At 42.4% G+C, this 13639-nt stretch overlaps 1 protein-coding gene across 2 annotated transcripts in view; it reads left to right on the top strand.

Moving 5' to 3' along the window:
* npat (nuclear protein, ataxia-telangiectasia locus) overlaps window positions 1–13639 on the top strand; it is a 55872-nt gene that overhangs the window by 35556 nt on the left and 6677 nt on the right. Inside the window, exons 13-16 of one of the 2 annotated variants that reach the window (XM_073043639.1) lie at window positions 3937–5862; window positions 6529–6647; window positions 6734–6851; window positions 8934–9006. In XM_073043639.1, coding sequence (XP_072899740.1) covers window positions 3937–5862; window positions 6529–6647; window positions 6734–6851; window positions 8934–9006 — 2236 coding nt within the window. The remainder of the gene's footprint in view (window positions 1–3936; window positions 5863–6528; window positions 6648–6733; window positions 6852–8933; window positions 9007–13639) is intronic. The other variant, XM_073043640.1, reaches the window with a different exon arrangement.

Raw genomic sequence — 13639 nt, 5'->3', positions numbered from 1 at the left:
GAACACCCCTGTAACCATTCTCCTGAATAATAAGTTTACCGTCCTCGATGCTGTTGGTGAGGATAACCGACCAGGTGTGAGCCACGCTGGCAGGGCCTCTGGCACTGAGTCTGACCCTGTGGTGCAGAAGGATGGCACGGAGAAGAGGAGAGCTGTTGTTATTGGAGACTCTATAGCCAGGGGAGCAGACAGGAGATTTTGTGGACGTGAGAAGGAAACCCGCATGGTTTGTTGCCTCCTGGGTGCCAGGGTCCGGGATGTATTTGACCGGGTGCATGACATCCTGTTACGAGAAGGAAAGCAGCCAGAAGTCGTGATACATGTTGGTACCAACGACATAGGCAGGAAGAGGGATGAGGTCCTGAAGTGTGAGTTTTGGGAACTAGGCTGAAGAACAGGACCTCAAGGGTGGCGTTCTCAGGATTGCTGCCAGTGCTACGTGATAGTGATGGTAAGAATTGGAGGAGATGGCAGTTGAATGCGTGGCTGAGGAGTTGGTGCAGAGGGCAGGATTTTAGATTTTTGGATCATTGGGATCTCTTCTGGGGAAGGTGGGACCTGTACAGATTGGATGGGTTGCACCTGAACTCGAGGGGGAGCAATATCCTTGCAGGTAGGTTTGCTAGCATGGTTTGGGAGGGTTTAAACTAATTTGCAAGGGGGATGGGACCCGGAGCGATAGAGCAGCGAAAGAGATGCATGGAGTAAAGCCAGATGTAACATATAGAGAGGCTCTGATGAAAGAGAAGCAGAATAAAGGGTGTAAAGGTAGTAAGGTAGAAGGGCTAAAGTGTGTGTACTTCAATGCAAGAAGCATCAGGAACAAAGGTGATGAAGTGAGAGCTTGGATACATACACGGAATTATGATGTAGTGGCCATTACGGAGACTTGGCTGGCACCAGGGCAGGAATGGATTCTCAATATTCCTAGATTTCAGTGCTTTAAAAGGGATAGAGAGGGGGAAAAAGGGGAGGAGGGGTGGTATTACTAGTCAGGGATACTATTACAGCTGCAGAAAGGGTGGGTTGGGTAATATAGCAGGATCCTTTTTTGAGTCAGAATGGGTGGAAGTCAGGAACAGGAAGGGAACAGTTATTCTACTGGGGGTTTTCTATAGGCCCCCTGGTAGCAGCAGAGATACCGAGGAGCAGATTGGAAGGCAGATTTTGGAAAGGTGCAAAAATAACAGGGTTGTTATCATGGGTGACTTTAACGTCCCTAATATTGATTGGCACTTGATTAGTTCCAAGGGTTTAGATGGGGCAGAGTTTGTTAAGTGTGTCCAGGATGGATTCCTGTCACAGTATGTTGACAGGCTGACTAGGCAGAATGCCATACTAGATCTAGTATTAGGTAACAAACCGGGTCAGGTCATAGATCTGTCAATGGGTGAGCATCTGGGGGACAGTGATCACCGCTCCCTGGCCTTTAGCATTATCATGGAAAAGGATAGAATCAGAGAGGACAGGAAAATTTTTAATTGGGGAAGGGCAAATTATGAGGCTATAAGGCTAGAACTTGTGGGTGTGAATTGGGATGATGTTTTTGCAGGGAAATGTACTATGTACATGTGGTCGATGTTTAAGGATCTCTTGCAGGATGTTAGGGATAAATTTGTCCCGGTGAGGAAGATAAAGAATGGTAGGGTGAAGGAACCATGGGTGACAAGTGAAGTGGAAAATCTAGTCAGGTGGAAGAAGGCAGCATACATGAGGTTTAGGAAGCAAGGATCAGATGGGTCTATTGAGGAATATAGGGTAGCAAGAAAAGAGCTTAAGAAGGGGCTGAGAAGAGCAAGAAGGGGGCATGAGAAGGCCTTGGTGAGTAGGGTAAAGGAAAACCCCAAGGCATTCTTCAATTATGTGAAGAACAAAAGGATGACAGGAGTGAAGGTAGGACCGATTAGAGATAAAAGTGGGAAGATGTGCCTGGAGGCTGTGGAAGTGAGCGAGGTCCTCAATGAATACTTCTCTTCGGTATTCACCAATGAGAGGGAACGATGATGGTGAGGACAATATGAGTGAGGTTGATGTTCTGGAGCATGTTGATATTAAGGGAGAGGAGGTGTTGGAGTTGTTAAAATACATTAGGACGGAGAAGTCCCCGGGGCCTGACGGAATATTCCCCAGGCTGCTCAACGAGGCGAGGGAAAAGATTGCTGAGCCTCTGGCTAGGATCTTTATGTCCTCGTTATCCACAGGAATGGTACCGGACGATTGGAGGGAGGCAAATGTTGTCCCCTTGTTCAAAAAAAGGTAGTAGGGATAGTCCAGGTAATTATAGACCAGTAAACCTTACGTCTGTGGTGGGAAAGCTGTTGGAAAAGATTCTTAGGGATAGGATCTATAGGCATTTAGAGAATCATGGTCTGATCAGGGACAGTCAGCATGGCTTTGTAAAGGGCAGATTGTGTCAAACAAGCCTGATAGAGTTCTTTGAGGAGGTGACCAAGCATATAGATGAGGATAGTGCAGTGGATGTGATCTACATGGATTTTAGTAAGGCATTTGACAAGGTTCCACAAGGTAGGCTTATTCAGAAAGTCAGAAGGCATGCAATCCAGGGAAGTTTGGCCAGGTGGATTCAGAATTGGCTTGCCTGCAGAAGGCAGAGGGTTGTGGTGGAGGGAGTACATTCAGATTGGAGGGTTGTGACTAGCGGTGTCCCACAAGGATCCGTTCTGGGACCTCTACTTTTCGTGAGTTTTATTAACGACCTGGATGTGGGGGTAGAAGGGTGGGTTGGCAAGTTTGCAGACGACACAAAGGTTGCCGGTGTTGTAGGTAGTGTAGAGGATTGTCGAAGATTGCAGAGAGACATTGATAGGATGCAGAAATGGGTTGAGAAGTGGCAGATGGAGTTCAACCTGGAGAAGTGTGAGGTGGTAGACTTTGGAAGGACAAACTCCAAGGCAGAGTACAAAGTAAATGGCAGGATACTTGGTAGTGTGGAGGAGCAGAGGGATCTAGGGGTACATGTCCACAGATCCCTGAAAGTTGCCTCACAGGTAGATAGGGTAGTTAAGAAAGCTTATGGGGTGTTAGCTTTCATAAGTCGAGGGATAGAGTTTAAGAGATGCGATGTAATGATGCAGCTCTAAAAACTCTAGTTAGGCCACACTTGGAGTACTGTGTCCAGTTCTGGTCACCTCACTGTAGGAAGGATGTGGAAGCATTGGTAAGGGTACAGAGGAGATTTACCAGGATGCTGCCTGGTTTAGAGAATATGGATTATGATCAGAAATTAAGGGAGCTACAGCTTTACTCTTTGGAGAGGAGGAGGATGAGAGGAGACATGATAGAGGTGTACAAGATATTAAGAAGAATAGACAGAGTGGACAGCCAGTGCCTCTTCCCCAGGGCACCACTGCTCAGTACAAGAGGACATGGCTTTAAAGTAAGGGGAGGGAAGTTCAAAGGGGATATTAGAGGAAGGTTTTTCACTCAGAGAGTGGTTGGTGTGTGGAATGCACTGCCTGAGTCAGTGGTGGAGGCAGACACACTAGTGAAGTTTAAGAGACTACTAGACGGGTATATGGAGGAATTGAAGGTGGGGCGTTATATGTGAGGCAGGGTTTGAGGGTCGGTACAACATTGTGGGCCGAAGGGTCTGTAATGTGCTGTACTATTCTATGTTCTATGCTGTTTTGAACCTAGACTATAATTATTTAAATAGTACATTCAGTATTGATGAGAAGTACAATTGTGTGTTATTAATTTAGGCAGATTGTGTTTGTCTATTATTGTGATTTAGATGAAGATCAGACTACATTTTATGAGTAATTAATGCAGAAAGCCAGGTAATTGCAAAGGGTTCACAAACTTTTCTTGCAACTGTACATGTTTTTATATTAAATAGATTATTCCATGTTTTTAGGTGACTATTGAAATTATTTAATGTGTTTTGTAGTAAGGATGTACATTTTCTTTCCCTAGGTGTCTTGGTACCTTTATCTTCAGCAGTCTCTGAGAAAGAGTCAAGTAGTTACACACAGAGAAGCAAAGATGATGGTGCAAAACAGACAACCAGAACATCTCCAGAATCAAATTTATCTCCAAAATCCAAAATACATGAAAGCCAGATTCTTCCAGACCTCAGCACTGCTGAAGCAAACAAATCTGTGACTTTAGTCGATAGTATGAGTTCTAGCCCCCAGGCATCCAAATGTAGCTGTTGGGTGGCTGGAGAAGCTTCTTCCCTCTCAGATCTTCCATCATCTGTTGCTGTAATCCATACTACTGTGTCAGAGTCACAAGGAACTGGGGCTGTTGCTGATATGGAAACTGAGACCCAGGCACCACCCACTGTTAATGAGAAAACAGAACTGCCTCCTGATGTGCAACAGCAGCTCTCTGAAGGTACTGTGGCTATCGAAGAGTTAAATAATCAGAATGAGAAAATGGAATCGCCATCCAAAATTATCTGTCAAAATGAAATTTGTTCGGAGGGTAATGACGTGTCTTCAGTTTGTGTTAAAAGCGAATCAAAAGCAGATGCAAGTCAACATAAACTTGATGTGCCAGCAGTCAAAGATCTCAGTGCTGCTAGGGCAAGAGTTGAGAGTGCAGCTGCAGTTTGTAACGTACCACCTTCAACTTCTTCTGAAGCATCCGTTCAGTCAAATTTTGCAGTTCAGAACAGTTTTGCATATGAGCTGCCTTCATTAGACAGAAGAAACCATTCACCAATTGATTCTGGCAACTCTTTTGTTACTGTGGTGCCAAATCAGCAAAATGTTGTGTTCACATCAGGAATAACTAGAACTGCGTTAACCACCGGAACACAGTCTCAAACTCTTATTTCTCCTTTTCCTGAAACATCAAATAGTTCTGCTGTAAGTTCTAGTTCAGTGAACATTAAATCTGGTGAAAAAAAATCAAACATTGTTTCTTCAGAAATAGAATTGCACGATCGAACAGAACCAGTTTCCTCTTCGGTATCATCTTCCAAATCAAACTCTGAGGGCAACGCTACAGCCTTACAACCAAGCTTTGTTAGCTCGTGCTTGAATCCTGTGACTGAAAGTGTTTCAACAAACATGGTGGCCAAGTCACCCGTCACTGCCACTTCTGCAAACTCTGATGTTATCTCCACTTCCAAAGTTTCAAATGCTGAACCTTCCAGCACCATGGAGGTAGATCCCACAAATATAGTGACACTCAAGATAATTATTAGTGATGATCCCAAGCAATCCTCATCCGATAGCGAATTAAGTAATGCTGTGTCCAGTATTATAAATGAAAATGTACCAACAATTGTATTATCTTCTCCAGGTGGTACACCCTTAAAAGGCAAAGAGTTAAACCAACCTTCAAGTAACAATTGTGTTGCTGTTACAGAGACCGTCTCTACACAAAATTTGTATGTGAGAAATGAAGAATCTGAAAGTGCTGTAAGTAGCTTGGAAATGCCAGAGGAACCTGAAAGCAGCGTGCAGAATGTTGTGTCAGCTGATATGGAAACTACACCCACACAAAGCATTACATCTAGTAATGTTACAGTTAATATACCACCTCAGTCCAACAGTAGTCTGTCCACTCAAAATCCGCTTAGTCTAAAAAAAGACACTGGGCTGATACAGTTATTGCCTACTACTACCACATTTGGGCAGTCTAGCAATGTTCTGATAGCAGCTTGTGTGCAAGATTCTACAGGACAGCCTCTGATAAAAGGAGATGAACCTAAGAATGCTAACACATTCATTTTGGATCACCGTCGGGGTTCTGCAAATGTCTTGATGCTACCAAGCAGCTCTACTTCTGCAACCATATCAACATCAGTTCCTCAGGTTTTATCTACACCTCCAAGGCCAAGCACAGTTTTTACCATGGGGCAACCTGCATCTTCAAATTTTCCACAAGGTATTTTGTACGTATTGATACTTCAGTCAAAACTAGAGTTGTAAATCTGTTACAGGATAATTAATGGAACTTATAGATCGCCAGTGATGTGGCCAACTTTTTTGGATTATTGTGTAGCACTTTCCAACTTCATTATGTAATGACCATTAAGCTCCTATTGCAAGCCTATGTCAAAGATACAAACAAATCATGCAATGATAAAAGATTGGTATAAATGGGCAAGCTAGAGGGCAAAGGCCAACTGGAACTTTCCCACCCTACCCTTGCAGTTCCTTCTATCATCGCTTATGCTTTCAGTAATACCTATATTGATGTTTGAGCGTGCAACTTGCCAAAGAACACAGACTGTGCTAATATATTACAGAAAGAAGTTGTGGTGCACTTTTCTTGTCTGTTGTTATTTATTGCTCCCTGTATTTGCTCAAGGATATCTTGGTTAGTGAAGAATAATGCTAAGGTTGATTTTTGTTTTCTTTTGCTATTTCTTATGAGGACATTCATGTAAACAGCAGTAGCTGGATTCATGAACAAGTTCTACTAAGTGATGTTCCATTTGTTACCTTTTCCATCACTGAGCTGGTAATTGCTTTTAAACGTAATAGCTTAAACATATGAAGTCTTCCAGTTTGGCCTGCTACTGACAATTGAGATGTGATTTTTATTTAGGTTCCACTTTCATTATCACATCCCCAGTTCAGCCGATGCTGCAAGGTGTAATGGGAATGATTCCAGTTTCAATAATGGGTCCAAATAATGGAACCTCGTTCACTTTGTCACCCCAACAGGCAAGTTCATATGTATTCTGTTTGCAATGAATAACATATCTCTGCGTGCAGTATTTTATGATTACGGAATTTTCTGTTTGCATCAGCAGGTTCTCCGAATGCCAGTATCATCTTCACAGGGCAAAAAATGTAACAGATTCAGTAAACTGCCCATTTCGAGAAAACCACCACAGTTAACTGTTCAGCCAAGCACCTTAAGTGCAGGTTAGTAATTATGGAAAGAAATTTCTGTAGAGGGAAAAAAAATCAACAATGTGCTTTGTTATCCTACTGAAGCAGTAATCAGATGGAATTAAATGCTCTAACAAAAACAGGTATTTCAGGATGTAGGCATGTTTTATGATTTGTAATGTCACCACTGTTGCAATATAGAAAGCCTACAGCACAATACCGGCCCTTCAGCCCACAAAGCTGTGCTGAACATGTCGTTTAGAGATTACCTAGAGTTACCCATAGCCCTCTATTTTTCTAAGGTCCATGTACCTATCCAGGAGTCTCTATAGGAGTACCCTATCATATCTGCCTCCACCACCATTGCCGCCAGTCCATTCCATGCACTCACCACTCTGTGTTAAAAATAAATAAATAGAAATGACAAACACACAACAACTTACCCCTGACATCTCCCCTGTACCTGCTTCCAAGCACTTTAAAACTGTGCCCTCTCACGTTAGTCATTTCAGCCCTGGGAAAAAAGCCTCTGACTATCCACACGATCAATGCCTCTCATCATCATATACACCTCTATCAGGTCTCCTCTCATCCTCCGTTGCTCCAAGGAGAAAAGGCCGAGTTCACTCAACCTATTTTTATAAGGCATGCTCCCCAATCCAGGCAACATCCTTGTAAATCTCCTCTGCACCCTTTCTATGGTTTCCACATCCTTCCTGTAGTGAGGCGACCAGAACTGAGCACAGTACTCCCAAGTTGGGTCTGACCAGGGTCCTATATAGCTGCAACATTACCTCTCGGCTCCTAAACTCAATCCCATGATTGATGAAGGCCAATGCACTGTATGCCTTCTTAACCACAGAGTCGACCTGTGTAGCAGCTTTGTCCTATGGACTCGGACCCCAAGATCCCTCTGATCCTCCATGCTGCCAAGAGTCTTACCATTAATACTATATTCTGCCATCATATTTGACCTACCAAAATGAGCCACCTCACACTTACCTGAGTTGAACTCCATCTGCCACTTCTCAGCCCAGTTTTGCATCCTATCAATGTCCTGCTGTAACCTCTGACAGCCCACCACACTATCCACAACACCCCCAACCTTTGTGTCATCAGCAAATTTACTAACCCATCCCTCCACTTCCTCATCCAGGTCATTTATAAAAATCACGAAGAGTAAGGGTCCCAGAACAGATCCCTGAGGCACTCCACTGGTCACCATGCAGAATATGACCCGTCTACAACCACTCTTTGCCTTCTGTGGGCAAGCCAGTTCTGGATCCACAAAGCAATGTCCCCTTGGATCCCATTCCTCCTTACTTTCTCAATAAGCCTTGCATGGGGTACCTTGTCAAATGCTTTGCTGAAATCCATATGCACTGGTCTTTCTCTTCCAGAATATCTCATCCAGTCCCGATAACCTATCCAACTTGATGCTTTCCAAAAGCTCCAGCACATGCTCTTTCTTAATATCTCTATGTTCAAACTTTTCAGTCCGCTGTAACTCATCCCTACAATCACCAAGATTCTTTTCCGTAGTGAATACTGAAGCAAAGTATTCATTAAGTACCTTTGCTATGTCCTCCAGTTCCATACACACTTTATTGGTCCTATTCTCTCACATCTTATCCTCTTGCTCTTCACATACTTGTAGAATGCCTTTGGGTTTTCCTTAATCCTGTCCACCAAGGCCTTCTCATGGCCCCTTCGGCTCTCCTAATTTCAGGAGCTCCTTCCTGCTGGCCTTATAATCTTCAAGATCTCTATCATTCCCTAGCTTTTTGAACCTTTCGTAAGCTTTTCTTTTTGTTTTGACTAGATTTACAACAGCCTTTGTACACCACGGTTCCTGTACCATACCATCTTTTTCCTGTCTCATTGGAACATACCTATGCAGAACTCCACGCAAATATCCCCGGAGCATTTGCCACATTTCTGCCGTATTGCGGTGAACTTTTGTAGCTTGATTATCAGCCTTAATCTTCATTTTCATTTCTTTATAGAGGACTATAAATGAGAAAAAGTTTGTTTTGTTACTTTATTTTGAAATTGTAACCTGGAACTAATTATTTAATTATTTTCTAATTAAGTATTTTCTATTTTGTGTTCTAGGACCACCATCTGTTATTGGCACTTTAATTTCAATAGATTCATCAATAACACAGAATACAAACCTAGCCCAGAGGTAATAACAGGTTTATTCCAATCAGTCTCTATGCTATCAGTATTGATAATTCTGTGTTTAGCTTTTGCTCTGTTTTGACTTGTACTAGAAGACTAGTTTGAATACACGATTTATTTTGTGAACTCTGCCAGAATCACCAAAACTTTTAAATTTGTGTGATTGTGTGTGACCACCTCTTCACTCCAATACAATGCAGAATTGATTTAGGTTTGTCAGTTTTGAGGAGAATGGGAGCAACTAATTATCCATTGAGATGAACATTTATCTTTTTGACATGAGTGGAAGTAGAATTTATGCAAATTTGGAATTGATTAATTATTTCTATGAAGAGAAAGACCAGTTAGCAATTGTCCTGTGTGTGCTCTTGAACAACACAGAAGCTTTACTTGTCACCAAACAATTGATACTAGAGCGTACAATCATCACAGCGATATTTCATTCTGCACTTCGCGCTCCCTGAAGTACAAATCGAAGTAAATATAATAAAAATTTAAATTATAAATCATAATTAGAAAATAGAAAAGGGAAAGTAAGGTAGTGCAAGTCAGGTCCGGATATTTGGAAGGTACGGCCCAGATCCAGGTCAGGATCCGTTCAGCAGTCTTATCACAGTTGGAAAGAAGCTGTTCCCAAATCTGGCTGTACGAATCTTCAAGCTCCTGAACTTTCTCCCGGAGGGAAGAGGGACAAAAAGTGTGTTGGCTGGGTGGTTCGTGTCCTTGATTATCCTGGCAGCACTGCTCTGACAGCATGCGATGTAAAGCGAATCCAAGGATGGAAGATTGGTTTGTATGATGTTCTCTACCAATAATTTGCACCATTTTGTTTTAATTTTGGATCTTATTTTATTCAGCCCAGATTACTTATTTGCTTATTTATTGAGATACACTGCAGAATAGGCCCTTCTAGCCCTTTGAGCCATGCTACCCAGCTACCTCTCATTTAATCATGGGAGAATTTATAATGACCAATTAATCTATGTCTGGTATGTCTTTGAATTGTGGGAGCAAAGTAGAGCACCACATGTTCCAGGGAGAGAATGTACAAACTCCATATAGATAGTGGTGGGAATCGATCCCAGGTCACTGGTACTGTGGAGCGTTATGCTAACCACTACAGTACTGTTCTGTTCCACCATTTCCCCTATTACCATGCATGAGTTTCTCTTGCCTTTTACTGTACATTAAAGACCATAAGAACATGCAAAGAGTTTTCCTTCTTTCACATTGATCGATATGTTAATAATGGAATGTTAATTCCTTGACTTCCCTCATTGCTAATTGATCTCTGTTTTCAACATTTAGTATTTTTTAGGAATTGGTGTTATTACATTTTTGTAGTTTTCTCGAGTACTGAAGTCAATTTTCTCAAAGTGATGATGAAGACTGAATTCATAATTTGGAAGTTTCACATTGATTAGTTCCATTTAATTCAATTGAGCCATTTTGTTTAACAATATCTGCGTTTAAAATCCCTGTCCAAGATGATGTGCTGCAAAACTCCTATTCTGTATAAATGCAAGCCCTTTAACCCATCACATTTCACCTTTAATCATTTACAAATGCATATAGTGCTTCAAGATAAAACCATTTAAACAGGCAACAAAATGACAAGTATGATTTGAAGGTTTATAGCATTGAAGGAGATTTTGAGGCTCTGAAAGGAGAATATTGACAAGCAAAGAATAGAATAGAATTTTATTTCTTATATCCATCTCACAACATGAGAGAGTTCTGCGTCCCCATACAAGCAATAAGGAAGGCAAATGTGGGAGGATATTGCCCAAACACTAAGACTGTATACAAAACTGTTATGCGTACATGTGTGTATAGTCAGATATGCAATCAGATCAAATCAAAGTGTATTGATAAATCTGCTGGCCTGGTGACAGAAGCTGTCCTGGAGTCTGTTGGTTCTGGCCATAATGCTGTGGTATCATTTGCCAGATGGAAGTAGCTGAAACAGTTTGTGGTTGGGGTGGCTGGAATCCCTGATGATTCTCCAGGCCCTTTTTACATACCAGCTGCTGTAAATATCCTGAATAGAGGAAAGTTCACATCCACAGATGTGCTGGGCTGTCCACATCACTCTATGCAATGTTCTGTGATTGAGGGAAGTACAGTTCCCATACCAGGTGGTGACACAGCTAAGTCAGGATGCTCTCGATAGCGCCCCAGTAGGAAGTCCTGAGGATTTGGGGACTCGTATCAAACTTCTTCAGACATCTGCGGTGAAAAAGGCACTGATGTGCTTTTTTCACCACATAGCCAGTATGTGCAGTCCACGTGAGATCCTTGGTGATATGTGTGTGTATCAAGGAACTTGAAACTACTCACTCTCTCAACTGCAGTCCCATTGATGTCAATAAAGGCTAGGCAGTCTCGGTTCCTCCTTTAATCCATGACCAACTCCTTTGTTTTTTTGACATTGAGGGAGAGGTTGTTTTCTTGGCACCACTCTGTCAGGGTGTTGACTTCTGCTCTGTAGGCTGTCTCATCATTGTTGGAAATAAGGCCTATCAAGGCTGGTTTTACTCTGGACCTGACTGCTGAACTCTCTGTAATCTGAATGTCAAAACTAAAAGTATTCAATTTGGCTGGTTTAATATGCTTATTTTGAGCACAAAAACATTTATTCTTTTCTGGTCCAGAATTGCTAGGGTCAGGTTATTCAAAATGGGAGGGAAAAAATGCAAATTGGGATCCACAAATCAATAGAACTAATATGAATTGTTCTTGGAGACAGGTTGACATATAATCCCTGTCCTCGGTTTGTATAAGCTCCAACAAAAGTGGTGAAGGAGAGAAAGAGTGCAGGGATAAATAGTTAATTGTTTCAAGGCCAAGTTTGTTGTCATGTGCACAATTGCATTTGTGCACAGGTGCAATGGAAAAACTTGCAGCATCATTCACAAGGAAAACAAATTAAACACATTACAGTATTTACAACTTTTACAAGAAATAAAGGTCCAAAAGTTATAGAGGTATTCGAAGTTTTGTTAAACTGTGGTGATAAGGTTGTGCAGTTGGATTTAAGAACCGAATGGTTAAAGGGAAGTCGCTGTTCTTAAACCTGATTGTGTAGGGCTTTAGGCTTGTCCAGCGGTAGCTGCGAGAAAATAGCATGGCCCAGATTTTTGGGGTGGGGGACAGGCAGTAATTTTCATGAGGGTGTTGCCTTCTTGAGGCAGTACCTCCTTTAAATACTACCAGTCATGGAGAGGGATGTATTGTGCTGCGTCCACGACTCTCTGCAGCTTCATGCATTCCTGCACATTCAAGTTACTATATTCGACTATGACGCAGCGAGTCAGGATTCTTTCAACAGTGCATCTGTAGTAACTTGTCAGCATTTTCAGTGACAAGCCGAACTTCCTTTACCTGCTAAGAAGTAAAGACATTGGCACACCTTCCTAGTGATCACATCCCTGAGCTGGTCTAGGACAGGTCATCCAGTGTTACTGCCCAGGAATTTAAAGCTGCTGACTCTTCATCTGCATGTTCACCCTCCTCATCTCAACAAATGAGAGGTTGTTGTGGCACCACTCAACCTGGTGTCCTTTCTCACTCTGGTGACTCATCACCACTTGTTTCATTCAACAACATTGGTGAATTTGTAAATGGCACTGGAGCTGTGTTTAGTGTGTGTGTGTGTGTGTGTCTCTCTCTGTGTCAGAGCAGGGGTCTCAGTACACACTTTGAGGTACACCTGTGGTGATAGTCAGCAAGGAGGAGATGTTGTTACCATTCCTCACTGATTGAGGTCTGCCAACAAGAAAGTCAAGTGTCAAAGTAAAGTTCAAAATAAAAAATCTATTAACAGATTACATACATGTCACCGCATACACCCACGATTCTTTTTTTGCAGGCATACTTAGCAAATCTACAGAACAGGAACTGTAAACAAACTGTGCAAATGCAGATAATAAATAACAAGGTAAAAGAGTCATTAAATGAGCGTAGTTATCCCTTTTGTTCAAGAGCCTAATGGTTGAGGGGTAGTAACTGTTCTCGAACCTGGTGGTGCGAATCCTGAGGCACCTGTACCTTCTACCTGATGGCAGTGGAGAGAAAAGAACATGGACTGGGTGGTGAGCCGCAGTGTTTGCATGTAAATGTGCTCAATAGTTGGAGAGTTTTACTCATTATGTACTAGACCAACTCCACTACCTTTTGTAGGAATTTCTGCTCAAAGGCATTGGTGTTTCCGTACCAAGCTATAATGCAGCTGGTCAGCACACTTTCCACCATGCATGTATGGAAGTTTGCCAGGGTTTGTGATGACATGCCAAATCTCCGCAGACTCCTGAGGAAGTAGAGGCGCAATCGTGCTTTCTTTGCAATTATGTTTACATGATGGGTCCAGGACAGGTCCTCAGATAGTGATACCCAGAAATTTAAAGTTACTTACCCTCTTCACCACTGATCCTCCAATTGAGTAGTGGCTTGTGGACCTCTGGTTTCCCTCTCCTGAAGTCTACCATCAGTTCCTTGGTCTTGTTTACTTTGAGTGAGAGGTTGTTGTTTCACTCTCCCTCCTGTATGCTGATTCCTTGCCCCCTTTGATACAGCCCACAACAGTGATGTCATTAGCAAACTTGCAAACCAATTGCAGAGGTAAGTTTAGAGGCCCA

Source organism: Hemitrygon akajei, chromosome 4 (assembly GCF_048418815.1).
Source record: "Hemitrygon akajei chromosome 4, sHemAka1.3, whole genome shotgun sequence".
Taxonomy (NCBI): domain Eukaryota; kingdom Metazoa; phylum Chordata; class Chondrichthyes; order Myliobatiformes; family Dasyatidae; genus Hemitrygon; species Hemitrygon akajei.
This window is presented reverse-complemented; position numbering and strand designations above follow the sequence as displayed.